This window comes from Talpa europaea, assembly GCF_964194135.1.
Source record: "Talpa europaea genome assembly, chromosome: 14".
NCBI lineage: Eukaryota > Metazoa > Chordata > Mammalia > Eulipotyphla > Talpidae > Talpa > Talpa europaea.
In genome coordinates, this window is record NC_140082.1 from 35,410,275 (window position 1) to 35,437,809 (window position 27,535).

The 27,535-nt window shown below is 43.9% G+C and overlaps 1 protein-coding gene across 1 annotated transcript; it reads left to right on the plus strand.

Annotated features, from left to right (window-relative positions):
* ASB13 (ankyrin repeat and SOCS box containing 13) lies at positions 1-27,535 on the plus strand (the record flags this gene model as incomplete). Its single annotated transcript, XM_084254021.1, is given in 7 exon segments — positions 1-43; positions 16,686-16,873; positions 17,989-18,139; positions 20,392-20,532; positions 20,535-20,561; positions 25,467-25,658; positions 27,408-27,535. Coding segments are annotated over 7 exon segments (870 nt in total).

The following is a 27,535-nucleotide window of genomic DNA, read 5'->3' on the forward strand; positions in this document are numbered from 1 at the left end:
ATGGAGCCCCGGGCGGCGGACGGCTATTTCCTGGGCGATGTGGGTACGTGCGGACCGTGGAGGGTGCATGCTGGGGCGCGGGGCTGGAGGCACCCAGGTGAGCAGCTTGCTAGCGCCGCCCCAGCCGCTCTGGGGACTGAGAGGTGCCTCTGATTGACATTCACCCCGAGATCCGGGACGTGCCGTCCGAGTAAGTCGTCAGGGCATTTGGAGGGGCCCTGGTTGGCGGGCACTGCCCTTAGGGCGTTGGGTGATCCCTTGCATTTGAGATGTGGTTCCGCGGCGCCCGCTCCTTGTTTCCAGCCAGCGCCTTGCAGGGTAGTCGTCAGTGTGCCGCACCGGTTGTGGGGTAATAGAACTCGACCCACCAGAGCGTCGTGCACCTTGTGCCTAGTCCTTGCCAAGTTCTGAGGCAAGACCCGGAGAAGTATTCAGGTGGGGCCATTTCTAGGGCAGCCCCGGCAGGAGCCAAGTTGAAAGCTGGACCGCCCTGCGGAGGGTCGTGTAGCGTGTCATTAGCATCCTATAGATAGTTCCAGCTGTGACACCAGAAAGAGAATATGCCCTTGTGACTTCATGTCACAGTGTAAAAAAAAAAAAAAAAAAATACCATCTCAGTCATCTTCTTTACCATTTGGACAGTGGAAGAATAAAACGGATTGGAGAGCAAAGGGACAGTCTTTGGGGAAGCAACATTTCCTGCATATGAATACTAGGATGGATGAGATGAATGGTGTAGCACTTTGAAAATCTGAGAGGTGGGGAACGGGAAACTAAAGTATTTTTTCACTAGTAAAAACAGTATGCAAATAAAAACAAAAAGTCTCAAGGTTTAATTTTTTAAAATTTATTTATTTATGCATACAAGAGTTGGGGTATAGGCCAGAGGTTGGGGGTGGGGGCGGGGTGAGAGGATTCACCAGAGACAGAGTAGGGAGCAGAACAGGAGGACTGACTGAAATACACTGCTGAGGGGAGCAGTGGGGGAGACAGGAGAAGTCTGCTGGGCCACATGGGTCAGCTCCCTGGTCAGGGATCGAACTTGTGCTGTGGTGGCTGCCAACAGCTTCACAGTGCTGAGACTTAACCCCTTGCACCACCAGGGAGGCCCCTTAAGGTTTAAATTTAAGAGAAAATTGCAATCACGGCATGTAAGTATATTTTAAATGACTTTGCCAAACAACCACTGTCAACATTATCAAAGGATTTAATAAGCATCTGTTTTAACTTGGCATTGCACCCAGGTTCAAGACTTTGACCTGCTAGTGTGGCCTGTGTTTGATTGGTTCAAAGAAATATGGCAGGAGCAGCTAACCACCCAAGCCTCTTTAAGCACATATTTTTAATGTTTGTTCATGTAGAATGTTCAATAGCGTACATAGCATTACTTCTTGTGTTTCCTGCATAGTTTGTTAATGAATGTATCTCCAGAAGAAAAGCACTTTCTAAACTAATGGATGTACAAGTTCTGGGTTTCCTGGGTATTTTGGCCTTATCATTTTTAATTTTAATATATGTCATTTTTATTCCTAACACTATTGAGTAAGTGGAATGTGTTGAATCCAAAACATCACCATTATTTTAGCTGAAGTGGAGGCTGATTGTGGGATCTTTAACCCATAGTAACATTGTGGTCTCAAATTTTCTATATGTGATGTACAACAACCCTCAGCATGTAAGTGTATTTTAAATGACTAAAATACAACACCTCACAGAAGTAAAGATTACATTATGTCCTGATCCATAAGTACAAGGAATTCAGGGGACAGTCACATCTTAAAGTGAATTGAATGTCTATGATTTAGCAAATGTAATACACATTGCAAATAGACCTTGGGTGAATGACAAAGTTAAAAATATATGTTCCCATAATTAGCAACCATACTGAAGAGTTTCAAACTTAGAAATAGGGGCTGGCAGAAGATGAAAAATTGCCTTAGAGAGTAGAGCTCTAAGCTAGGTGAGAGCTGATACTCTTCTGTTATCCTTAGTCGAGAATTCTTAAATAGGACCTCCCTGGTGGTGCAAGGGGTTGAGCACAGCACTGTGAAGCTGTCCGCAGCCTCTGCAGTGTGAGTTTGATCCCCGGCCAGCCAGGAAGGTACCCACATTGTGCAGTGGACCTCTCCTGTCTTGCCTGCTGCTCTCCTCAGCAGTATATTTCAGTAGATCGGCCTGTTCTGTTCCCCACTCTGTCTCTGGTGAATCCTCTCACCCCCTCACCTCTGGCCTATACCCCAGTTTTTGCATGCATAAATAAATCTTTTTTTAAAAAAGAATTCTTAAACGAATTCATTGTCTTGTTGTGTATGTATGTGTGTGTGGGGGGTGGGATCAGAAGTGAAATGGAGAGAGAGAGTGGAAGGGCAACTTCTGGGACTGGTGAAGAATCTGTAAGGTTGTGGGCGGGCACTAACCACAGCTCTGTGGACAGTTGCAGGACTGTCCCCATTACTGACACTTTATAGGTGAAACTAACATAACCACAAAGCAAAGCTGAGGTTTAAATCCAGGTGGGCTTCCCACCCCCCCTTTTTGTTTTTTGGTTATTGTTTGTTTTATCCTTAAAATAGGCTCACACTCTTCTCATGAAACATGAGAAGACACGCATAGGGTGACCTGAGTGCTGGACTGGTTTTATTACCTGGATGGGTGAGCCCTTTCTGCTGTGGGTCTCTCAAGAGATGTTGCATGGCTTTTACCACCTATCAATATTGGCCATCTCTACATTTTATCATTTCCTCCTTCCCTCTATAAGGGATGAAGGGTCCACAGTTTGTATTCATTCTTTTGAGTCATCAAAATAAGATTTTTTTAAAGATTTATTTATTTATGCATACAAGAGCTGGGGTACAGGCCAGAGATGGGGTAGGTGAGAGGACTCACCGGAGACAGAGTGGGGAACAGAACAGGCCGACTGACTGAAATACACTGCTGAGGGGAGCAACAGGTGAGACAGGAGATTTCTGTGCGCCATGTGGGCTTCTCCCTGGCCAGCCGGGGATCGAACTTGCACTGCAGAGGCTGTGGATTGCTTTTTCATAGAGTGGTGCTAACCCCTTGCGCTACCAGGGAGGCTCTAAGATTTTTTAAAAGTACAATTGTATTGAAAGTCTTGGGAGAGATGTAGAGAATTTCTGGCTGGGAGATAAATGTCCTTAAAATCTTCTCACATGAGTTTATGTTTTTGCCTTAGAGAAAGCTGCATGCTAGAAATCTCTAGAAATTTCCTTTTAGTGGAGAAACTTCTGGTCACTATGTTATACTTCTAATAAAAATATCTGGAGGAAATGAAAAGCAAACCCATTTAGAATGATTTAACACCAGTTAAGATTCTGAGACTGTTATTGTGGCCAGTAGAAGCTGCATCCATATCAGTACTAATGAATTTTTATATTTTGGTGTAACTTTGCTGTCTTGCCGACTGGAGAACGGTTGGAAGTTTCTTAGTTGGAATTGAGGGACAGTAGATGAGAGCAAGGAGTCTTTGGCTAGGCCACAAAGATCTTTCAAGAGGAAAAGAAAAAGGACATCTGCTCTCTGAAGCTGGTTCTAGAACACAATGGAAGGTAAAGGTCATGCTTTCCAGTGATAGACAACCAATTGAACAAGATTCTCAACCTTGGCCACATGTTGCAATGACTTGAGTATCTTTAAAATAATACTAGTTCTCCCCGCATATATTTTCTTTCCAAGCATTTTGATTTAATTGTTGTGGGGCACATCCTGGGTGCCATGTTTTTAAAAAGCACCCCTAGTGATTCTAACATGCAGCCAAGGTTGAGAACCACTGAACTAGAGAAAGCCTTGGCCTATCACGTCTTATTAAAATCTGAGCAAGGGTCTCCCTGGTGGCACATGGGGTTAAGTCTCAGCACTATGAAGCTATCAGCAGCCACTGTAGCACGAGTTCGATCCCTGGCTTGGGAGCTAACCCATATGGCACAGCAGACCTCTCCTGTCTTGTCTGCTGCTCCCCTCAGCAGTGTATTTCAGTCAGTCCGCCTGTTCTGCCCCCTACTTTGTCTCTGGTGAATCCTCTGACCCCCCACACCTCTGGCCTGTACCCCAGTTTTTGTATGCATAAATAAATCTTTAAAATTTTGAGCAAATCTGGAATGTTCTATGGGAGCAGGGAAGAAAAAGGTGTGAAAGTGGCATAAAACCAGGCACTTAGGCGCAAAACAGGTACATTTTTTGGTACAGAATTAAATAAGTAAAATAAAACTGGCTGGAATAGAACAGCATAGTAAGATTTAAGCTTCTTGATGAATGACAGTCATTTTTGATTGACATCCTCTATAGGCCAAGCAGTGCAATGAAGAGTTTAATAGTTTTTTATTCTGTACAAGCATGCCATGGAAAAGTTACCTGGTTGTCATGAGGACACACTCATCTTGGATCTTCTCCCCAAATCCTTTCATTCCATGCCTTCAACCATTTTGTGTATGAGTTGCTTCTATGGCTACCTTATTACCCCTACTTCTTCAATAAGCCTTATTTAATAAGAAGGCAATCTTTTTAAAAAGAGTTTTATTTTTATTTATTTATGCATTTAAGAACAGGGGTGCAAGCCAGAAGTGCAGGAGGTGAGAGGATTCACCAGAGACAAAATGAGTAGCAGAACAGGCAGATCTACTGAAATATATAGCTGGGGGAGCAACGGGCCAGATAGGAGAGGTCTGCTGCGCCATATGGGGTAGCTCCCTGGCCAGGGTCGAACTCATGTTGCAAGAAGGTCATCTTATTCCAGGTCCTGGGAGTAAACTCTGCAGCCCACTCTGTACATTCTCAAAATGAATTTGGGGCATAAAAGGGCAAAGTCATTAATTTGGGGTATGAAAGTGTAATATAATAGCTATTAAAATTAACAGGCAAGATAAGAATCATTAATTTATTTTCTCTCCAAGATTTGTACGTTCAGTCAATTCACAACTCCTGAGATGTGGTACCATTGTTTGTGGAATTCTAGCTGAGCAATTTGTGTCCTTTCCCTCCCTTGCCCCTTGGGTAGCCTGTTCCTCAGGCCATTGGCAGGGCCCTTGGTAGGGTGCAACTCAGCCACCGTCCTAAGACTCATCTTGGAAAGTGGTATACACATTTTGATTTTAAAAGATTTCCTTTCTAACTTGTATTGGTGAAGTGGAAACAGACGGTGCTAATGTCAAACAAGAATTGAATTAGTGATAGAGTCAGAAAATGTTTTCTATGTTCTGTTTCTACTTTTCTAAAGATTTGGCTATCACCAGAACGCAGCATTGAAGCAAATGAATTAGCAAGAGCAGGTTGAAAAGTAGGTCCTTTTGAGATGCACAGATAACTGGCAACTATTTTAAGAAGCAGAATTTGTAGCATTGTCAAGAGAATTTAAATTCTTCCTTGATGGACAGCGTAGATGCAGATGGAGATTAGGTTATTAATAGGCAAAAACTGAGAAAACACTGTTAAATATGTGCTCTGAGATTTGCCTTGCTGCTCAGTATTTTACTAAACATTTATATTGACCCCTTCTGCCTGCTGCAGCTAACAAATATTCAGAAAGTAGAACAGAGCCATTCATCTGTTCTGTCATGGTTGCGATTGTATCAGCATATTTTTAAGCACAAGCACAGACACAAGCATCTTACTGTGAAATAATGTGGATTTCCGAGTGGGTTGGGTAGTTTTGGATCTCATTCAAAGGCTCTTACCATGAGTCAAAGACCAAAAGGGCCTTTTTACTAGGAGTTTGCCCTGTGTGAGGAGAGTTTTGTTACTCATTCCAGTGGATGGAATTAGAAGAGGGCGCTACGGCTCATGTTATAGTCATATCTAGAAACCCCTGCAGTTCCAGAAATGATGGCCTGCCAGGGCGGGCTTGGGGGTCAATGAACACTGCGCGGCAATATGAAGGATCACTTAGAACCCATACGGAAAGACCACAGGGCGAAATGTTCATCATGCAAACCTGAAGTCACCTTTGCTCCTGTATCTAGATTAAGAAGCAGTGGAATCCATGAGATGTCTGTGAGTGATCAGGCTTTGAGAATTTGCCTTCCATGAGTTGAAAAGGCAAGGCCAGAAATAATAATCTTCTGTTTGGGCTAGAATTTAACTTGCTTCTTAGGAGCCAGAGCCAAGAATCCTTACTGATGCTGAATGGCCCTGAGTGGTTGTTGGTTTTGCTTTGGGACAGGAAATGCCACAGGAGTCCTGATGGACAAGTTTCTAAACAATGGCCACACACCCAAGCATGCACATACCAGCCTGGGAGGTGGGGAGGACTGGCTTGAGCATCATAGATTCCTTTGGCTGTGTGATCTCAGATAAGACTTTGCCTCCACTCCAGTTTTCGCAAATGGATTAAATGAGAGATTATAAAGGATGTCTTATTAGATTTAAATATATATATATTTTAAAGATTGATTGATTTATTTATACAAGCACTAGGTACAATCAGAAGCGCAGGAGGGTGAGAGAATTCACCAGAGCCAGAGCGGGGAACAGAACAGGCAGACCGAGGAAGTACACTGCTGAGGGGAGCAGCGGGTGGCAGAAGAGGTCTGCGCGACATGTGGGACCCTCGCCCAGCAGCCGGGGATTGAACCGGTGCGCCACCAGGGAGGCCCGATTTTAAAATATATTTTATGGGCATAACACTATATGCAGTTTAAAAAATTGAATAGAACTTGTGAAACATTGTGAATAGAACTTGTGAAACATTGTGAAACACTTGTGAAACATTTCTGTCTTCTTCCAATCCCTCCTCACTTCTCCATCCCCACCACCAGAGGCAGCTCCTTCCTGGTAGCCTTTCACCTCCCTGTGTCCAATCCCTGTGGTGAGAGTTCCATTTTCTGACATTTACTTCACACTTTACACTCCCTGCAGACATCCTGTCAGGGGAGATGAAGCCTGAGCCCACTTGTGCTCCTCCACTTGCAGATTTATTTCCCTCTGGGGTCCTCCACTGTAATTACATTTTTCATTTAAATCGGTATTCAGCGTTTACATTACTATGACTGAAAATCCCCACAGCTCTACTACTTGCTATGCTAGGATTACATTTCTCTCCTCAGGTAACTTTTTGCTTTTCTTGGAGGTGACATCCATTGTTTGTGCCTGTGTGGTTTCTATATACACAGTCATGACTTTATCCCTCCATCCAATAGCCCTCATCCACTTGAGCACTTCAGGTAACCCAGGGATTCCACCATCTTTCTTTTCTTGTGGATGAATTGAGGACCTCCTACCCACCCACGTAGCCTGGCTTCTTCCCATCTGCACACATTGCTTCTTAGGCCTGATGCCCTCTATCACCCCGGAGACTCCCTTCCCTGATGGATCCTACATCCTGAATCTCCCTCTTTCTACATCTATTGCCCTCATTTGGATGGAACAATCTTCCAGGAATGTTCCAAGAAAGGGTGGAGAGGAGGCAAATTATCTGAGGTCTTGCTTATTATCTCAAAAGATTGATTCCACCTCTACACATCATTGCCAGTCTGGCTGTGTTTGGCATTCTGGGTTGGAAATTTTTTCCACGGAATTGTGAAGGCAATGCTCCTATTCTTAGTTTCCAGAATAATGTTAAGAGGTCAGATGCCATTCTTGTTCCACATTCTTTGAATTATTTCCCCCTTTCTTGAAACTTTTAAGAGTTTTCCTTATCTTTGGTGTTCTGAATTATACAAAGATGTGGCTTGATGTGGGTCCTTTTTATTTACCACCCACACTATTCATTGGAACCTCTCAATCTAGAAACTCATTCCTTTCAACGCAAATTTTAGTGTAATTTCTTTGAGAGTTGCCTTTTCTTTCCGATACCCTATTAACTGGATCTTAGCTTTCTGGGATGGAAACTTTATTTTTCTTACTATTTTTTACTTTCCATCTATGTCTTTTTCTGAGCTTTATTTCCTAACACATCCTATTGTTTTGGCATTTTCTTTCCTTCTTAGATATCAAAAATAGTTTGGTTTTTTTTTTAAAGCAGTTTTTGTTGGCATTGACTCTAGTTCTTCAGAATTCCTTTTTTAAAAAATTTTTAAGATTTTTAAAATTTATTTATACAAGAGCTGGGCTACAAGCCAGAGGTTCCGAGGGTGAGAGGATTCGCCAGAGACAGAGTGGGAAACAGAACAGGCAGACTGACTGAAATACACTGCTGAGGGGAGCAGTGGGTGAGACAGGAGAGGTCTGCCGCACCATCTGGGTGTCTCTCTGGCCGGTGTGGAATTGAACTGCGCTGCAGAGGCTGCAGACAGCTTCACATCGCTGCGCTCAACCTGCTGTGCCACCGGGGAGTTCCCAGAATTCCTTCTTTTCTGTTTCTTTCTGATTTTTTCTTTTTCTCATATAAACAGCTTTGGAATTTCATGAGAGAGACACAAGAAACTGTAGGGATGGTCTTCGTCTGAGGCAGTTGTCATGCACGGAGTTTGGGAACAGCATGTAGGGACCTGTCTTGGCACTCTGGTTCTTGTAGAATTCAGTGTCAGCATCTGTTTCTCTTCTGTGCCACAACCTTTATTCTCAATGTAGTGGGGTCTTTGGAGATGGCCCAGCGTAGTATGTCTGCTCCATCTTCTGTGTCTCACTTGAAATGACCCATCCTTCTGAGGAGGTGGGGAGATGCAATAGATTGGTGATCTATCACCCAAGAGGGTATTTTCTTATGGGTGGAGACAGTTAGAGTGTAAACCTTACCTTAAAATTGGACTTCAGCTGTAGAATTGAAGCTCCCAGGGGGGAGGACAGAGGGCAGGGAGCAAAGAGGGTAAGGGGCCCAGTAGACTTGGTAAAAGACTATGGGTGCTTTGGTGGTGGAGGTGGGGTTGTAAAATGCATCTGAAAAGGTATGAACTTATACTCCCAAATTATATACATTGTTGTAAGGCATTCTTACTGCAATATAAATAATACAATAAGAAATTGGACTTGGCGGATGACTTGTTAACAAAAAATTCCTGTTTAGGGTAGATGAAGGTATTCAAGGAAATTACATATAATGGGTTACCAACACTCAGCACATTTCTGGGCAAAGTTGTGTAAGTTTCTTATTTTTTCCACAAAACAGCCCAGTGAAATGTTATCTACAATTAAAAAAAACCTGAGGCTTAGATGATTTCAAGTGAAAATCTTCCCAAAATCCCTTGGCTCAGACAGGGACTATATAGGTTTACAGTTCGGGTTGTTAGGGTGTAACGCCTGAGTGCCTATGGGGTGTTTGTGCTCTGGGAATTAGGAACCAGGGGGAGGGTGAATTGATAATGAGTATCTTGGGGTGGACCAAGGCAAGGGAAGGGGGAGGTAGCAGGTAATTGGAGGAGCACTCAGGAGGGGCTCACTGTAGAGTGAGAAACAAGGTTGGAGCTGAGTGTGTCTAATTAACTCTATTTAAAACGTCCCTTTCCTGTTTCCTGGCTGATTTCACTTTTGTCTTTCTCTTTTGCTTTCACTCAGTCTCTTTCATTTTCTTTTTTATTCTCTTCCTGAGATTTGGTTGTTTTTTTTTTCCCTCTAAGAAGGTAAATCTTTTCTATTTAACTTTATCCAACTTATCTTAAAATCATATGGTATGCCATTTAACCTCAAGTTTACTCTCAATCTTTTGGGCATTTATAATTAAAACACTGAAAAAAGATCCCTGAAAAATATCTTAAAAGCAACAAAACATTCAGCCCCAATTCCTATGTTAGGGTTCTTATATGTAAACATAAAGATTATTTTCCCTTGAGAATTGAGGCCCTAACTTCAGGTACCTGAAGGACTTGAATTCAGATGCACTGTTAAAAATGGAGGTCACAATAAACACCACCTGTTAAGTACCCATGCTGTGTCAGCTGCACATAATGTGTCTGGTTCTTAGAGCATCCTGGAGAGTACATATTGTCATCCATAAGTGTCATCCTCTTTGTCCCTGGCTTATAACTTTTTATTTTATTAGTCCTTTACTATCAGAAAAATGGGTATAGCTATGACTTCACGCTCTTCTTAATAATAAACTCAGGGGTCTCTCTGGTGGCGAAGCGGTTAAGTCTCAGCGCTATCAACCTATGGCCAACCACAGAGGCATGAGATCCATCCCCCGGCCAAGGAGCTACCCACATGGCCCAGCAGACATCTGCTGTCTCACCTGCTGCCCCCCTCAGCAGTGTATTTCAGTAGATCTGTCTGTTCTGCTCTGCACTCTGTCTCTGGTAGATCTTTTCACCCCTTGCCCCCAACATCTTTGGCCTACATCCCAGTTCTTGTATGCATAAATAAAAAAAATTTAAAAAAAAATAGGCCCAGAACAAAATTCCTGGCCCAAGCTGTATTAAGGTTTCCATTGCTAATATTTCACCTTGATTCAGAGCCAATGTATTGGCTCAGTTTGCCCTGAAGGTGTTCACGGTGTTTTATAAACACTGTTGGGGGTTTCCCCCTGCAGCATTGCTGGATGTTATGGCTGAGGTGTGAGCCGAGGCAAGCTGGTCAGCACTGGCCAAAGTCCTGACTGGATGGTATATAGGGAATCAGGCTCTGGGTGGGAGGCTTCAGGTACTGTGCAGGCAAGTGGGGCAGGGATTCAGCAGGTGCTCACATAGAATCCAGTCACTAGAACTGGGTTCAAGGTGGGGCTTGTTAGTAGAACAAGGCAGAGTAGAACAGGAACACCAGGCTTGCCTAAACAGGTCTGACAAAAGTCGGTATTAATAACCTGTCATAGTCATAGCATCTGTGCTATGATGGCCAATTGGCTGGGCAAAATAATGTCCTGCTAGTGTCTTCACAGCCACCCTGTGGGGGTTGACAAAAGTAGCTCCATTTTTGAAGTGAGACAACTGAGGCTTTGAGAAAAGTAACTTGCCAGAGGTCACAAAGCTCAGTGCAGGTGACAGAGATTAATGTTGAACTCAACAAGCTGGTGGTTCCTGCGGCCGGTTACCACCCACCCAGCTCCTCCAGGACAGAGTGATGCTGAGGAAGTGTGGATTTTATTCTGGAGAAAGGAGCAGTGGAAAGGTCCTGAGCAGCATCCCCTCCCCTAACCCACTGTGATTTAGCTATATTTGGGCAGGGGTGGGGGGGGGGAAGTGAGGAGGGACACAGAAAGAGATGGTAGGAAGAGGGGAGTGATAGGGAGGGGGCAACAGGAAGGGTTTTAGGAGGCAAAGGGGTTTGCAGGAAGGAGGGGACAATAGGGGTTTTTTGAAGAGGGTATTGTTCAGCAAAAAGGAGGGGTGATGGGAGAGGGGGTAAAAAAAGGGAGGGGGACAGGTGAGAGAGGGCGACGCTGGGAGCCCAATTATGTGGCAGAGCTGGGATTTAGGGGAAACTCTTCTCCCATAGGGAACTTGCCAGAACAGGCGGGTCTCAGGTTTCTGAGGTAGCCCCTCTCCCTAGAGAGAGGATACAAGAAGGGGGTGGGGGAGTAGTTCCTTACTCTCCTTACAGCTGGGATCCAGGCACAGGGTGGAAACATACCTAGATTCAGGAGTGGACTGACTACAGTGTTTTCCTGTGCTCCCTTCTCTAATTGCAGCAGAATGTCTTTTTGCTTTAAAGCTATGATGGCGTGGTAACTCCTGTTTTTTCACTGACTTCCATGGGGCCAGTGCTGTTCAAGCTGCCTCTGAGGCCCCATGTGGCCCCCACATTCTTTAAGCAGTGATAGCTCTCCCCTGCACTTGTCTCTGCCTTGGTGTCATCCCTCTGTCCTCCTGCTCTGGTTACCCCCCATTGATGATCGCCTGTGGTTGGTACCACTTGTGGGTGATAACCTCTTCTACTCTGAGGTCCATCTTTTTGTTACTTTAATGAAAAATAATTTCTAAATTTTTAATTGTAAAAAAACCTATTTTACCATTGTAACCACTTTTTAAGTGTAGGATTTAGTATTAACAAAATGTGCATTGTTTTGCAACAAATCTCCAGAATTTCATCTTGAAAAACTAAAACTCTGTACCCACTGAACAACAATTCCCCATTTCTCCCCTCTGCCCAGTCCCTGGCAACCCTGTTTTCTGCTGGATCAAATTTGTTATCTTATCTCTAAATACCTCATGTAGACGGAATCATACAGTATATGTATTTTTTTGATGTCTTACTTATTTCACTTATCATAGCGTTCTCAAGATTAATCCACGTTATAGCATGTGACCGAATTTCCTTCCTTTTTAAGGCTGAATAATATCAATCTTAAAATAATTGTATGGAGAGACTACATTTTGAATATCTGCCCATTTGTTCATGGATGCTTCAATGAACATGGGCGAGCAAATATCCCCTTGACACCTTGCTTTCAATTCTTTTGGATACATACCCAGAAGTGGGATTCCTGTATCATTGGTAGTTCTATTTTTAATTTTTCGGGGAACTGGAATACCAAATATACCATTTTATATTCCCACCAACAATACACATGGGATTCAATTTCTCCATATCCTTGCCAATATTTATTTTTGGGTTTTTTTAAAAAGATTTATTTATTTATGCATGCAAGAACTGGGGTACAAGCCAGAGGTGTGGGGAGTTAGAGGATTCACCAGAGACAGAGTGGAGAACAGAACAGGTAGACTGACTGAAATACACTGCTGAGGGGAGCAGCAGGCGAGTCAGGAGAGGTCTGCTGCACTATGTGGGTTGCTCCTTGGCTGCCTGGAGATCAAACTCGTGCTGCAGAGCTGCAGATAGCTTCACAGTGTTGTGCTTAATCCCTTGCGCCACCAGGGAGGCCCACAGGGTTTTTTTGATAGTAACTATCCAAAAGGGCATGAAGTTATATATGTGTGTGTGTGTGTGTGTGTGTGTGTGTATAAGCCCTTTACTGATTTCTTTGAATTGTTTTTATATACTTTAGTTGAGTTATATGTATAAACATATAGGGTTATACATTCCCGATATTAACCCTTGCTAGTGAAAACTTTCTCCCTTTCTGTTGGTTATCTTTTCACTCTTGGTTGTGGCCTTTGATATACAGAATGTTTTTTAACCCACACATGCTGCTTCTGATCCTTGCTTTCAGTTGCTGCTGCTCACACTACTGCAGATGTTTATTCATTAGAAAATATGATTACCAGTAAATTGCATCTTTTCTACAGACTGGTCATAAAGAAATAAAATTAGATTTTCTTTTACAAATTTTATGTGCAGTCTTTATAATTCACTTTAGTTTTTCCTTCTTTCCTTCCTTCCATTCACTCACTTATTTATTTGACAAACAAGTTGATATGAGCCTCTTGATTGAGCCATATCCTGTGCAAGTGCTGGGGTCCACTGAACAAGATATGCTGGTCAAAGCCTCATTGTAGCCACCTCTTCCATGGAGCTTTCCTGATGTGTGCTGGACACTTTGAGTGCTCACTTCCAAGTTCCATAACCTAAAATATTCCTCCAGTATCACAGTAATCATGTCATTTTGAATTATTTGCTCATTCCCCTCATCCTTGACTATGACCTGCTGATTGTTACATGGTATTCAACATTGACTCATGACTGTGGAAGATGCTATATCTACCAGACTCACTGTTGAATAGGCATTTATGGAACTTTACAGGCTGCTGTGTTCATCCTGGGCCTCTTACCCACAGGTGAACTTTCAAAAAATTGAGAAAGGAAATAATTCCAAACGCACTTCATGAGACCAATATTACTCTAATACCAAAACCAAATGAAGACAACACAAAAAAGAAAACTACAGACCAATTTCCCTGATGACCACAGATACATTCAGATGATTATATACCATATCCAAGTGGGATTTATACCAGGGACACGAGAATAGGTTGACACCCAAAAATCAATCAACATATTTCATTATATCAAAAAAGGAATGCTAACCATATGAGCATACCAATAGATGCTAAGAAAGCATTTGCTAAGATTCAATATTCTTTTATGATGAAAACACTTGAAACACTGGGAATAGATGGAATATACCACAACATAATAAAGGTCGTATATGACAAATCCACAGCTAAATCCTTCTCAATGGTGAAAAACTAAGTTGGTGGTGTTCCACCAGGATCTGGCATAAGACAAGGATGTCCACTTTCACCACTACTACTCAGCATAATATTGGAAGTCCTAGCTAGAACAATTAGGCAAGAGAAGGCTATAAATTGAATGCAACTTTGGAAAGGAGAAGTAAAACTATCATTATTTGCAGATGACATGATAACACACCTAGAGAACTTTAAAGACTCCCCTAAAAAATTATTTGAAAATAAATCATTTCAGCAAAGTGGTAGGCTACAAAATCAATACACAAAAATCAGTTGTCTTTCTATAAGCAAACAATGAGTCAGAAGAAGAAGAAATTAAGAAAACAATCCCAGTTACAGTTACATTGTAAAGAATTAAATACCTAGGGTAAATTTAAGAAAGGAGGTGAAGGACCTATACAAAGAATACTGTAAGGCATTGTTAAGAAAAATAGAAGAGGACACAAAGATATGGAAAGATATCCCCTGCTCATGGACTGGAAGAATTAACATTGTCAAAATGGCCATTTTATCCAAAACAATCCACAGATTAAATGCAATCTTTATCAAGGTTTCAATGCCATTCTTCAAAGAAATAGAACAAACGTTACTGAAATTCATATGGAACCATGAAAGACCCCAAGTAGCCAAAGAAACCCTGACCAAAAAAAGCAAGAATTGCATTGCACGCCCATACGTCAAAATACAAAGCTATAATAATCTAAACAGGATGGTTCTGAAACAAAAACAGACACATAGACTGATGGAATAGAATCCAGAGCCCAGATATAATCCTGCACAGCTATGGACAGTTAATCGTGTAGCTAAGAATATAAATTGGAAAAAGGAGAATCTCTGCAACAAGTGGTGTTGGAAAAACTCAACAGCCAAATGAAAAAGAATGAAACTAGACCACTAATTCTCACCATATACAAAAAATCAACTAAAAATGGATGAAAGATTTGTATGTAAGACCTGAAACCATAAAATACATAGAAGAAAACATAAGCAAACCCCTCCATGATATAGGCTTTGGGATGTCTTTGTGGATTCATATCTAGCAGCAAGGAAATAAAAGAAAATATAAACAACTGGGATTTACATCAAACTAAAAGCCTCCTGCACAGCAAAAGAAACCATCACTAAACCAAAAAGACACCCTACTGTATAGGAGAAAATATTTACAACCCATACATCTGATAAGGAATTGATGTCCCAGATCTACAAAGAACTCATACAATTCACCAAAAATAAAAAAAAAGAACCCAATCAAAAAAGGTGCAGAAGAGCTACATAGGTATTTCTCTAAAGAAGACATACAGATGGCCAACAGACACATGACAAAAATGCTCATTGTCACTTATCGTCAAGGAAATGCAAGTTGAAACCACAGTGAAATACCATTTCACACCTGTGAGTGTGGCTCATACCAAAAAGAATAGAAACAACTAGTGGTGGCAAGGATGTGGAGAAAAGGGAATCTTCATACCCTGCTGATGGGAATGTAGATCCAAACCCTATGGAAAAGAGTATGGAGGTTTCCCACAATATTAAAAATTGATCTATCATATGACCCAGCAGTTCCGCTCATAGGTGTCTACCTGATGCATACATGATCAGTAATTTGAAGGGGAACATGCACTCTTATGTTCATTGCATCACTATTTACAATAGCCACACTATGGAAACAACCTATGTACCAAATTAGAGATGAGTGGAGCAGGAAGATGTGATATTTATAAGCAATTGAAAAAGATAACCTTTTGCCATTTGTGACAACTTGGATGGAACAGAGATTATGCTAAGTTGAGATAAGTCAGAAAGAGAAAGATAAATATCAGATGGTGTTCCTTATATGTAGAATATAAAGAAACAAAATAATTGGCCGGATAAAACCAAACTGTCAACAAACCCTAGAAATCTGAGTATAGAACTGAAGCACCAGAGGGAGAGGGGAAGGAGGAAGAGTGGAATGAAGTTTGATGGGAGTATAGTGGACTGTAGGGGGCTAGTTGTGGTGTAGTAACAACACCTGAAGGAAGAGATCCTCTAACTCTAAAACACAAATAAGGATGTGAACCAGTGTTACCTCAAAACAAAACAAAATTTTCAGTGCTTGTCCTTTCACACATTTCTCTTTGCATCTATATACAATTTGTTATTGTTAATTTTATCTAATGTTCAAACTATACAAACTATTCAAAACCATATTTTCAACCTAGTAAACATAATGATTGAAAAAAAAAAGAAAGAAAAGGAAAAGTCTCCAAGCGGAGTCACTTGTGCTAAAGTCCTCGTCATCAAACCAAGCTTATACCTAATTCCAGCTTAGGTGTCTCCAGGGATGTTACCTTTAACTGGGCAAACTGGAATTACCTGGTCAACACTAGTGAGGTCATTGGCCCCTTTTGTTCCCTATAGGATGGTCACCCTACTTGAAACGATCCTCTCTTTACTAATAATTTCCTTTTGTCACCCCCTTTCTGTATACAAAGCCTTCCATTCTGTATAGCACTTCAGTGCGCCTTTCTGCTTGATTCTGCCCACTCTGTGAATCACTGAATAATGCTAATTAGATCTTTGAATTGACAGTGTCAACGAATTTTATTTTTTAATGATTACAGGACCATATGTACCATCTTTGCTTTCATGAGGCGTCCCTGGAATTGCATGTCTATTCATGTATCCTGGAGAGAAGTGGCATCGTCTTAGCACTAAGTCTATTTTCCTTCCCAGGTTTCTGGGTGGAGCGAACCCCAGTGCATGAAGCAGCCCAGCAGGGTGAGACCCTGCAGTTGCAGCAGCTTATTGAGAGTGGCGCCTGTGTCAACCAGGTGACAGTGGACTCCATCACACCCCTGCATGCGGCCAGTCTGCAGGGCCAGGCCCAGTGCGTGCAGCTCCTGCTGGCGGCTGGGGCCCAGGTGAGTGGACCACAGGACAGACCTCAGACTGGCTGTGACTACAAGAATGGATGGGACTAGCTCAGGAGAACATGTGATAGAGGAAAAGAAGTGGACGGGGATGAGTGTTCTGTGACTGGTAAATGCACGGAAATTGAAAGAACTTCTGAGGGAGACTGAAGGGGAAAGGAGGAAACCAGCATGGGGTGTAGAGGCAATTGTAGGTGGGAGGGCTGGTGGTCTGCTCAGCTGCATGTGAAGACCAGTGAACATGCTCATGGACTTGGCTACTTGATTCCTATGGCCAATGACAAGGCAGTTGAGCAGAATGTTGGAGGGAGTGCTCCATTCTGCATGAGGTCAGGGGCCATGTACATTAGACACAGACCGGTTCCCATAGGTGCTGGCAGGGCCTGGACTCAAGAGCTACTAGTTGGGCTCTAAGAGCAGTTTCTGGTCTCAAGTATGATGCTGGCAAAAAGGGAACAAGAACCAGGATGCTGCCATGGGCTATAGGAGTTGGTTGGGCCCCACCTGGACGGCGTACAGAATTCAGCTCTGGGTAGGAGTTCAGGATGAGGGCAAAGGGAAAACTGAACCATTTACCCTTCCACAAGCTTAGTTGTGAAGGTGATTCAAGATACCTGGAACAGGCTTCAGCATGTGCCAAGCAACAGCTGAATCTGGACAAATTCTAAGCAAAGACTGCCAATTTGGGGTGTCAGCCTTTTCCTGCCCTGTGATTTTCCAACTAGAGGTGGCATCTTTAGCAGTTTCAGCACTTTTTAGCTGAGGCTTGAGTTAAAAGACATTAATGCCCTGCCTTCCTCAGCTGGTCCCCAGGGCACTTCTTGGCTCTGTGCTCCTTAGGTTCTTGGGTGGTGGTGGGAAGGAGACTGAGTTGATCCTGCCCAAGAGTGATGACCCTGCCCTGAGGAGGCTAATCACACTCCCAGTCTGTGATCCTTTTCACTCTTGAACCCCCTTGTCTGATGCAGCGCCTTAGCACAGAGTAGAAAACCTAAGCATTTCTTAGAAAAGCTAGAAGCATCTTTGCACAGGTATTTGTGCATCATGATGAGAAAGTGAGCTGTATGGTCTTTCTCCCGTGACACTATTTCTTCCTCCCCTCCGAGGTGGATGCCCGCAACATCGACGGCAGCACTCCTCTCTGTGATGCCTGTGCCTCAGGCAGCATCGAGTGTGTGAAGCTCTTGCTCTCCTATGGGGCCAAAGTCAACCCACCCCTGTATACTGCCTCCCCACTGCACGAGGCCTGCATGAGCGGTAAGTTGGCAGAAGAAAGCAGCGAGGCAGGAAGGGGAAGCCAGCAGCTGGCGGGGAGAGCTTCCAGTCTGTTTTGAGCTTTCGGTCACTTCCCAGGATCAAGTCATGTGCCCAGGATAAGGGGTGCCTGTATCTGTGATGGGATTCTATTTTTTAGCTCCTGTGCCTTTCAGTTGTTAACACTGGAGATGGCTCCACTCTGTAGTTACTCACTAGTCCTTGCTGTTGCTTTGACCCATGGGTTTTATTCTAGTGAGGAAACTAGATCCAGACACCTCCCTGAGGATACAGGGGAGTTAGACCTGGAGGCTCAGGGAGCAAGTGGGACATCAACTGACCTCTAAGAATGGACAGATCTCAAGACAGCAGGACGATAAGGCCACTCCAGTCTCACTGTTGAGGGGTGGCAAAAGATAAAAGTGAAGACTCAAGTGAAACAAGTGGGTGAAAATTCTTAGATGGCAGACTAGGGAGTTTGGTTTCTACTCCTTTAAGCAAAGGTTGCAAGCTTGTGGTCAATATTTTGGTTGACTGGTGCTGAGTTTTTCTCACTAAGTTTGATCAGGGTTTGGGGTGCAGGCTTCTCCATGAAGGGCCTCTGTTCTGTTGCTTCACACCCTAAGCCCCACAGTTAGGTCATCTTTGCCACTCATAGGCACTGGGGATTGCTACAGCAGCTTTTAAAGGTTTCCAAGCAGATTGAGTAAGAGGAAAATTATGTTTCAGAAAGGTTATTTTAGTGCCATCCGTGTACAGTGTACTGGAGGAAAAAATAGTTTTTCCTCCTCCTATCTTTGGAACATTTACTGGGGCCTTGGAAACTGGACTGACAGAGACCAGATTAACAAGAGAAAAACAGAAGCTGTCAATTCCTGCACCCAGCATACACATGGAAGAAGTTAGTGTTAAGTAACTCAAGGGGGTGGTTATAGTGGATGCTTATAGTGCATCTTAGCAAAGAATAAAAACTTTGCAGGGAAGTGATCAGACAAAAGAGTTTCTGGAATGGTAAATTATATAGAGTGGAATGTCAAATCTATAGAGAAGAAATTAATGGGTGATAAGGACTGGTTAGCAAGGTTCGTTGAGTAGATCCTCTGATGCCATTTCTGAACTGATGAGGGTCTAGTACTGTCTCTGGTAATTAACCTGTCCTTCTAGGTGGTGGTGGTGTGGGGGGGCTGTCTTTACAAATTATATCCTGATTCTAGGCAAATTCGGGAGGCCAGAGAACTTTTTTTTGTATGTGCTTCTTTTTCAACTGTCTTCAGCTCAAAATAATCCTTGTGGCATAGTGGCATGTTTTGGGGTGGCATATTCTGCCATACTTCAAAAGACAGGTTGAAGTGGTGGTGGTGGGGAATATCCTGGAATATCCTGGAAATGGAGAGATGAATCGGGGGCCATCTCAGTGACCCAAATGCAGAGCTCTTCGAGCCCAAGTAGGGTGGCATATGGGAAGTGAAGGACTCATCTGGAAACCTTTAGGGAAAGATTCAGAACTGGGGTAAAAATGACCCTGGGTTGAACAGGGAGTGCTGCCAATGGCTGAGACAGATCTGGCAGGAACAGGCACCCAGGGAGGGAGAGGGCTGTGTGTTGGTCATCACACCCAAATGACAATGCCCAGGAGATGACTGTAGAGTTTGTTTAGCTGGTTTTTAGGGCTAGAGATGGAAAATTGGTAGCTACCAATAAGGAAAAGTTGACTGAGTGATGATTGAGTATGAAGTCTGGAACAAAATGAACCTTCATTCCAAGCCCAAGTTGAAGACTGGAAGAGGCGCATGGGGAAGACTCAGGAAAGGCTATGTTTAGGAGAGGAACCTACCGTGAAAAAGCTTGGGGATATCTATTTAGGCATCTTAGACTCAGATACCTAAGGCTTTATGTTTTCACCTCTAGGCTTGGGCTCTGTGCTCCAGCTACAGCCTAGGGCTCTGAGCTCCTTCTCTTCCACCAAGGAGCCAGGGAGCAGTAAGTCTAGCTATTTGGGGTACAGTTTCCAAAATTTAGGATCTTGCAGCAAGAGGACTGATCATTATCCAGCCTTCTCCCACTCCAGCTTTCTCAGGAGAAAGGAAACTACCCGTACTTCTTAGGACCACACAGGATCGTGAGCTACTCTGAGCTGGGGTGTAGTCCTGTTCCCCACTCTCACTGCACCAAGCATGGGGCTTTCCTGTTCTAGCTGCTCATTATTTCAGGTGTGTATCTGCGTCAGTGTATTCATCCTCTCCATTTCTTCTAAGGAAGTTCCGAGTGTGTGAGACTTCTTATTGATGTTGGGGCCAATCTGGAAGCACACGACTGCCATTTCGGGACCCCTCTGCACGTTGCCTGTGCCCGGGAACATCTGGATTGTGTCAAAGTGCTGCTCAATGCAGGTGGGTTGTGTACAAACCTGTGCTGCTCAATGCAGGTGCGTTATGGTCACACCTGCTCGGCTCAGTGCTGTTGTGCTTTTTCCTGCCCTATGTGTTGGCAGAGAGCTGGATAGTGGGGATAGTCAGCCAGGTTGGAGGCTGACTCAACGGCCAGCTGAAGCCCTGGTCCTCAGTTCTATATTTATAAAACTGGAAAAATAAAGCCTGTTTCTCAGAGTTGTTGGGAGGAATGACAGTAACATTTCCGCTGTAACTGATTCATCGTAGATGCTCAGCAGGTGCTGTACACTATACCTGTCTAATAAGGTTTTTGCCTCTAAAAGGGGGGTTAAGGGAAAATGCAATTGGTCATTGCTCAGTGTTCTGAAAAGACTCAGGGTCAAGAAGTCTCCCCCACCTCCAGCCCACTGACTAACAGTTGTAAAATGCAGCCAAAATGGGTATTGGCAAAGAAGTTTTTATTGTGAGCCCACATTGTGGAGGGAAAATTTTAGTCAGCCATCTTATGGTTCTGGATAGAATTTAGACTAAAAACCAAAACTTTTCTGAAATGGAAAGATGATGAATTCTCTCCAAATGACAAGTCATTTCAGTAAAATTATATGTAGTTTCCTATTATTAAATCTTGTTCACTCGGATATGCCACTTTTTTTTTTAAAGATTCATTTTATGTAAGGTTAGTTATTGGAGTATTTTTAATACTTTTTACAATGATAAAATATCTAGATTAGAAGCAATTATAGGTTTTCCTGCCAAGTTGCTCATCTGATGGTTGGACCCCAATTTTATCAACCTAGTTTATCAACTCTTGAGCCTTTTAAAAAACCTTTCACTGTGCCTGCAGAGTGCCTGGGTGTATGTGCTCCACACACCTCAGTTCCAGTTTTCTCTTAGTTTCTTTTGTTGTGGCAATAGGGGAAGGAACGAATTCATATTTTTAGCCCCCACATCCTTTCTGCATTAAAACTCTAGGGTAGTGATTACTCCTTTTTAAGTAACAGAAAGCCAGTTCCTCTAGGTGAGGGATTTCTGTGCTCAGGTATTTGAAAGGATCAAAATTAGAGGAGGTTGAAAGGTGAGTTTAACTGGGGCTCCAACAATGACATCCGAGAACTCACTTTCTTTGAATTTTGCAGTTCTGCTTTCCTGGGGTTCTCTGACCCGACTCTCTGGGTCGGGTCAGAGAACAAGGAGTGAAGACAAGGGGTGAAGTGACTGCAGCAGAGTTAGGCTTATCCAAATACTTTCCTTCGTGAGGCTTTGTAACTTTCATAGAAGAGTGAAAAATCTCTTCCCCAGAGGTCCTGCATACTCTCTTCTTTTGTCCCATTGATCGGAATTGGGCCACACATCCAAATCTAAACCAGCCCCTTAGACCAGACTGATGGGTCCAGACTTAGGTGCGGGAGAGAGAGGAGATCAATCAGATCCACACCAGAAGTGGGAATGTTGCTGTAATTTCAGGTTTTCAGGTCTAGTTCCCCAGCCAGGAATAGATCTCAGGCTGCGGGGGCAGCGCTGAGTCCCAGCCACTAGACCACCACCCCTTGGTGTCTCAGGAAGCTACAGCAGGAACTTTGCTGATGCTCAGGCAAATGAAAAGAGGCAAATTTGTTTAGAAATATAGATATAAATACAAGGACAAGTTTATTTTTATTTATTTATTTTTTAAAATTTCTTTTTTTAATTTATGCATACAAGAACTGGGGTGTAGGCCAGAGGTGTTGGTGGGGTGTGTGAGAGAGAGGATTCACCAGAGAAACAGAGTGGGGAACAGAACAGGAAGATCTACTGAAATACACTGCTGCAGGCGAGACAGGAGAGATCTGCTGCACCATGTGGGTGACCTCCCTGGCCGGGATCGAACTTTTATTACAGTGGCTGCTGATAGCTTGATAGCACTGACTTTAATCCCTGCGCCACCAGGGAGGCCCTGGGCAAAATTTATTAAGGAGAAAAGGAAAAAGAAACAAAGTGGGACTCCCAGGCCTGCGGAACCAGGCCAGGGAGAAGCAAGGAAGCCACAGTGGAGTTATGCCTCAGGGAATATACACCTTCTTTCCCGAATTATTCTAAAGCCCCATGAGTCTCTCTGTGGTTGGTTAATTCTTGGTAGTTTTGTTACAGGGCAGGGAGAGGGGCAGCCCAAACCCTGCAAATCTGCCTATTCTAAATGGGTTCTGCCATCTGCCGCATCAACACAAAACAAATGAGACTTTAATGGGAAGGAACTTTAATACATCTAGGAAACAATACAGGTAAGGCAAAGAATCTAGTTTCTAAATCAAGCACCCAAAGTTACCCGTCCCCTCGTGGGTAAAACTCCATCCAAATGGGATTGGCCCAGAGCAAGGCCCCAAAGCCTGCCACAAGTCTAAAGCATCTTCCAGTGGGGACCCACAGAAAAGGGTCAGAAACAACCAGACAAGCCTGGGAGGAAAAGAGCAAAATCAAAATCAAGATAAAAGCTGCCATTGTCACCTCCCCACGGGTCTCTCACCCACATCTGTGTCACCCAGTCCACGACCAAAAGGCAAGCACAGTTTCTTCACATGTCTCTCCATTCCATGTGCCTCCTCCAGGTCTCCTTCTGGCTCCATCCTGCTTCCCTCCTTCTCAGTCTCCTCTGCAGCTTCTTCTCTCCCTGCTCAGCTCCACCCTCTGTTTGGGTGGGGCAGGGAACCTGGAAGGGGGACCACCCTGTTACAATCTCACTCACTGTCTTAAAGTCTCCTTGCCCAGAATTACATCTTGCATCCCAGCCCTTATCTTAGAGTCCTTTTTCCTTTTTTGTCCTTGTCTGGGAATGTCCTGTTGCCCCTAGTCCAGGGGGTGTTTGATTAATCCCCTTTGGAATTTGGTGCCCTTCTCTCTGGAGCCTTTCTTATTCCTCCAGGGCTTTTCCTATTCTATTCTGAGCCTAAAAGCTATCTGTTTGCCCTTTGACTTAGGAGGTGGGGCATCCCACCCACCCCCCAGGCGGGTTTTGAAGGAAGTGGGAGGCAGCCAGGATGTGGCATTCCTGAGTATGGGTCAAAGCCTGATAGTTTTAGAGGGAGTTTCCTACACCTGGGGAGTGGAATGCTGCATGAAGGGAGTGTTCATACTGGGTTATTGTCAGTCTTTGGTGTTTGTTGACCACCATGCAGTCAGCTCTAGACTCAGTCCCACTTGTGGGTCTAATCTGCTCAGATGACCTTGTTGGACCTTCTTGTTCATGCACATGCATTCTCTCTCTCTCTCTCTCTCTCTCTCTCTCTCTCTCTCTCTTTTCCATAAAGAGAACTATTTTTGAACTCTGGGAAAGCTCCAACACAGAGAAAAGCAGAGAGGACAGCACTTAGATTCTTTGTAAAGCAGCAACACTGAATCTTTTGGGGGTGGGTCCTCTTGGAAAATTTAATGAAAGCTACTGACCACTTCTCATGAAAAACAACAACAAACAGTGCTTTTGGCTCTGATTTCCGAGTGCCCAGGTCCTGCTTGAGGAATGGGCTGTAAGCAGGCCCTGAGGCTCACTCGGAGTGTAGGGGAGACACAGAGGCTGTTGGACTTTGTCAATGGTGAAGCCAAGTCCTCAGAATTTTGTCAGAGAAGGGGTGCTGGGGCAGGTGAAAGTCCACTTGTTAAAGTGAAGTAATTCTAAACCTCAATGCTGGCAGTCAATATTTAACTCTGCTGGAGGCTTCGGAGGGGCTAAGTGAGGAGTCAATGCATCCGTCTTCCAGCGCAGGCATGTCTTCCCATGTTCTCTGTTACGTCTCTGTAAGCAAACACGAGGCTGAGGTGCTCCCTGGTGGGCCCCGGTCCCATTGCTTATGCAGGGTCCTGAGGTGCATGACACTGTTTCTTTGCTGGTTAAGGTTTTGCTGAGGCCACTGCATCCTATTTTGCTTTGAAATCAGGATTTGGATAATGGGCAGACTTTGACCCCTCTCCTCTGAAGCCAGAAGTTGGGAATTTTTAATGCTCAGATGACTTCAGTTTAGTCGTTGTCATCTCTGTTGACAGTGCATCACCATCATTAGCCCACACAAAGCCATATCCCGCCTTTCACTCAGTCCTGTCCCTCACCCCACCATTGTAATGAATTTTGTCAGGAGAGGTAAAAGCTGGAATTTAATTGCTCCCCTGGTTTCAAGAGAAAGAACAGTGGAGATGTAAATGCAAAGGCTGTTTAAATCTTTACTCTGCTCCTTGTCATTAATGGGGGTGAAAAGACCTGTTTGCCTGCAGGCAGATTTTTGTATGGTTGCTTCACAGAATCAGGACAGGAAGCCAGTTCTGATTTAAAAGTCACAGGAGGGGGGGTGTCCCAAAATGTTTTACATTATGTTCACAGTGTGTGTGTGTGTGTGTGTGTTTGTGTGCACAAGGAGAGTTTGGGCAGCTCAACCTGAGCTTCCAGGGCTCTGAGGACCTGAGAGACAGGCTGCAGAACCTTAGAACTTCTTCTTAGTGCACAGTGTTATGTTTGTCTGCTTTTTGGGTCTATTTTTAGTTACATTTTTTTATGACTGCTACTTGTCTTTAGCTCTCTTTTCATAAGAAAAAAGAAGTAATTACTGCTTTTGGATTTTGAAAAAGGTTTTGAAAATGCTGTAATTAAAGTCTGATTTTTTTTTTAAAGATTTGTTTTATTTTATGCATACAAGAGCTGGGGTGCAGGAATACACTGCTGAGGGGAGCAGTGGGTGAGTCAGGAGAGGTCTGCTGAGCCATGTGGGTCACCTCCCCGGCCAGGGATCGAACTCGTGCTGCAGTGACTGAGGCTAGCTTCATAGTGCTGCGTCTTAACCCCTTGCACCACCAGGGAGGCCCTAAAGTCTGTTTTGATCTAGTTTCCTGTTGTTTACTATGCAGAACGAAAAAGTACAAGCTAGTGTTTCTCTTGACTCAATATTCTCTCTGATGTATTTGCTCCCACTTTGGCCCTGCAGGGGCCAATGTGAATGCAGCCAAGCTTCACGAGACAGCGCTTCACCACGCAGCTAAGGTGAAGAACGTTGACCTTATCGAGATGCTCATCGAGTTTGGAGGCAACATCTACGCACGAGACAACCGGGGGAAGAAGCCCTCTGACTACACCTGGAGCAGCAGTGCACCCGCCAAGTGCTTTGAGTACTATGAGAGTGAGACTTGTTTGAATTATGTGGTGTATTTTAAAATGGCTTGCGAAACCACTATGCAGGAAACTGCTGACACTCTGTCAGATCACCTTATGAGTAGACAGCCTCAGACCAGGCCCCTGTGAGGCTGTGAATGCGTCATGGCCCCTACCCCTCATGCCTCAGGAAACAAAGTACAAGTAATCTGGCCATGGACAAGATTTCTTCTTTCACTGCAATTTTTTTAATGAATTCATGTAGGGTTACATTTATACAAGGTTTTCAAACACCTGTCAGGGGAAAAAATGATCAGTTTATTCCCTTTTTTGGCAGCCCAATCCAACCCAAATCTTATAAACTTAGGGTAAACACCTTCCATATCTGTCAGTTAAATAGTACCCAGACGAAACTTCTTTCTATGCATTCTAACAATTCAGGCAGAAGAGGTGACCTGGGAAAACGAATTTCACCTGTAATTCTTTTTTGTTCTTTCAAAGAATTTTTTATTATAATTTTTCATAAATTGGGAATCCTTGCTGTGGTTGACTTATATTTTTATCAAACACAGATCATTCTAGGAGGTGGTCCTTGAGAGCAGGCTCTGTTTGCAAATGTTCCTCTGTTTCTGGCTGCAGGGGCTTACGTCCTGGCTGTCTTCTCAGCTGCTGGTTTGCTGTCCTTGAGCCACCACTCCAGGCTCTACCTTTAGTCCTGAGGTCCTGGCCCTCTGCAGCCTGGGTGTGCATCTGAACTTCATCTCTGGAGCTGTTTTATCACTTGTCATAGTACTTCTTGGGTCCTCTTAGAATCTTCAGCAGCAAGAGATCAGCAGCTGGCACCTAACCCCTGCCCAGCACCAAATCTTGCCCTGCCTCTTTGTTTGTCTGGAAGTCTGTCAGATGAACCTACCAGCTGTAGATTCGTCTTTTGCTGACAAGTCTGTGTGCTGATTTTAACATTATGGCAAATAAATAAATAAGTATAGTAAAAGTAAGCCCCCAAAAGCCAAAAAACTCACAAAATGAAATCTCAGTGGCCATACCCAAATTTCATTCTTGATCTGCCTTCTTTGGTCCCTGACCATCCTTCCCAATTGCTTTCCAGAGCCAACTTGCAGGCATGTCCTATTTCCAGGAAAAGAGAGGCATTTCTAGCTCCTCTATGGTATTTTTTTTAAAAAAAGATTTGTTTATTTTATGTATACAAGAGCTGGGGTACAGGCAAGAAATGAGGGAGTGAGAGGATTCACCAGAGACACGCTGGGGAGCAGAACAGATGGATTGACTGATATATACTGCTGAGGGAGCAGTGGGTGCGACAGGAGAGGTCTGCTCTGCCATGCGGATTGCTCTCTGGCTGGGGATCGAACTGGTGATTGCTTCATAGTGCTGAAGCTTAACCCTTTGCACCACCAAGGAGGTTTTTTTTTTTTTTTAAAGATTTATTTATTTATTCATACAAGCACTGGGTACAATCAGAAGCGCGGGAGGGTGAGAGAATTCACCAGAGCCAGAGAGGGAGCAGAACAGGCAGAGTGATGAAATACACTGCTGAGGGGAGCAGTGGGCCCGGCAGGAGAGGTCTGTCATGCCATGTGGGACCCTCACCAGCAGCCGTGGATCTAACCAGCGCTGCAGAGGCTGCGGGCAGCTTCGCAGCCCAGCGCTCAACCACTGTACCACCAGGGGAGGCCCAAGGAGGTATTTTTTAAGTTGAAGGATGTTTTGCTACTTCCTTAAGCTGACCTCATATGCTTCCTATTCCTTTTTCCAGAGACTCCCCTGACGCTGTCACAGCTCTGCAGGGTGAGCGTGAGGAGGACTGCTGGCGTCAGAGGGCTGGAGAAAATTGCCAAGCTGAACATTCCCTCTCGGCTCATCGATTACCTATCCTACAGCTGA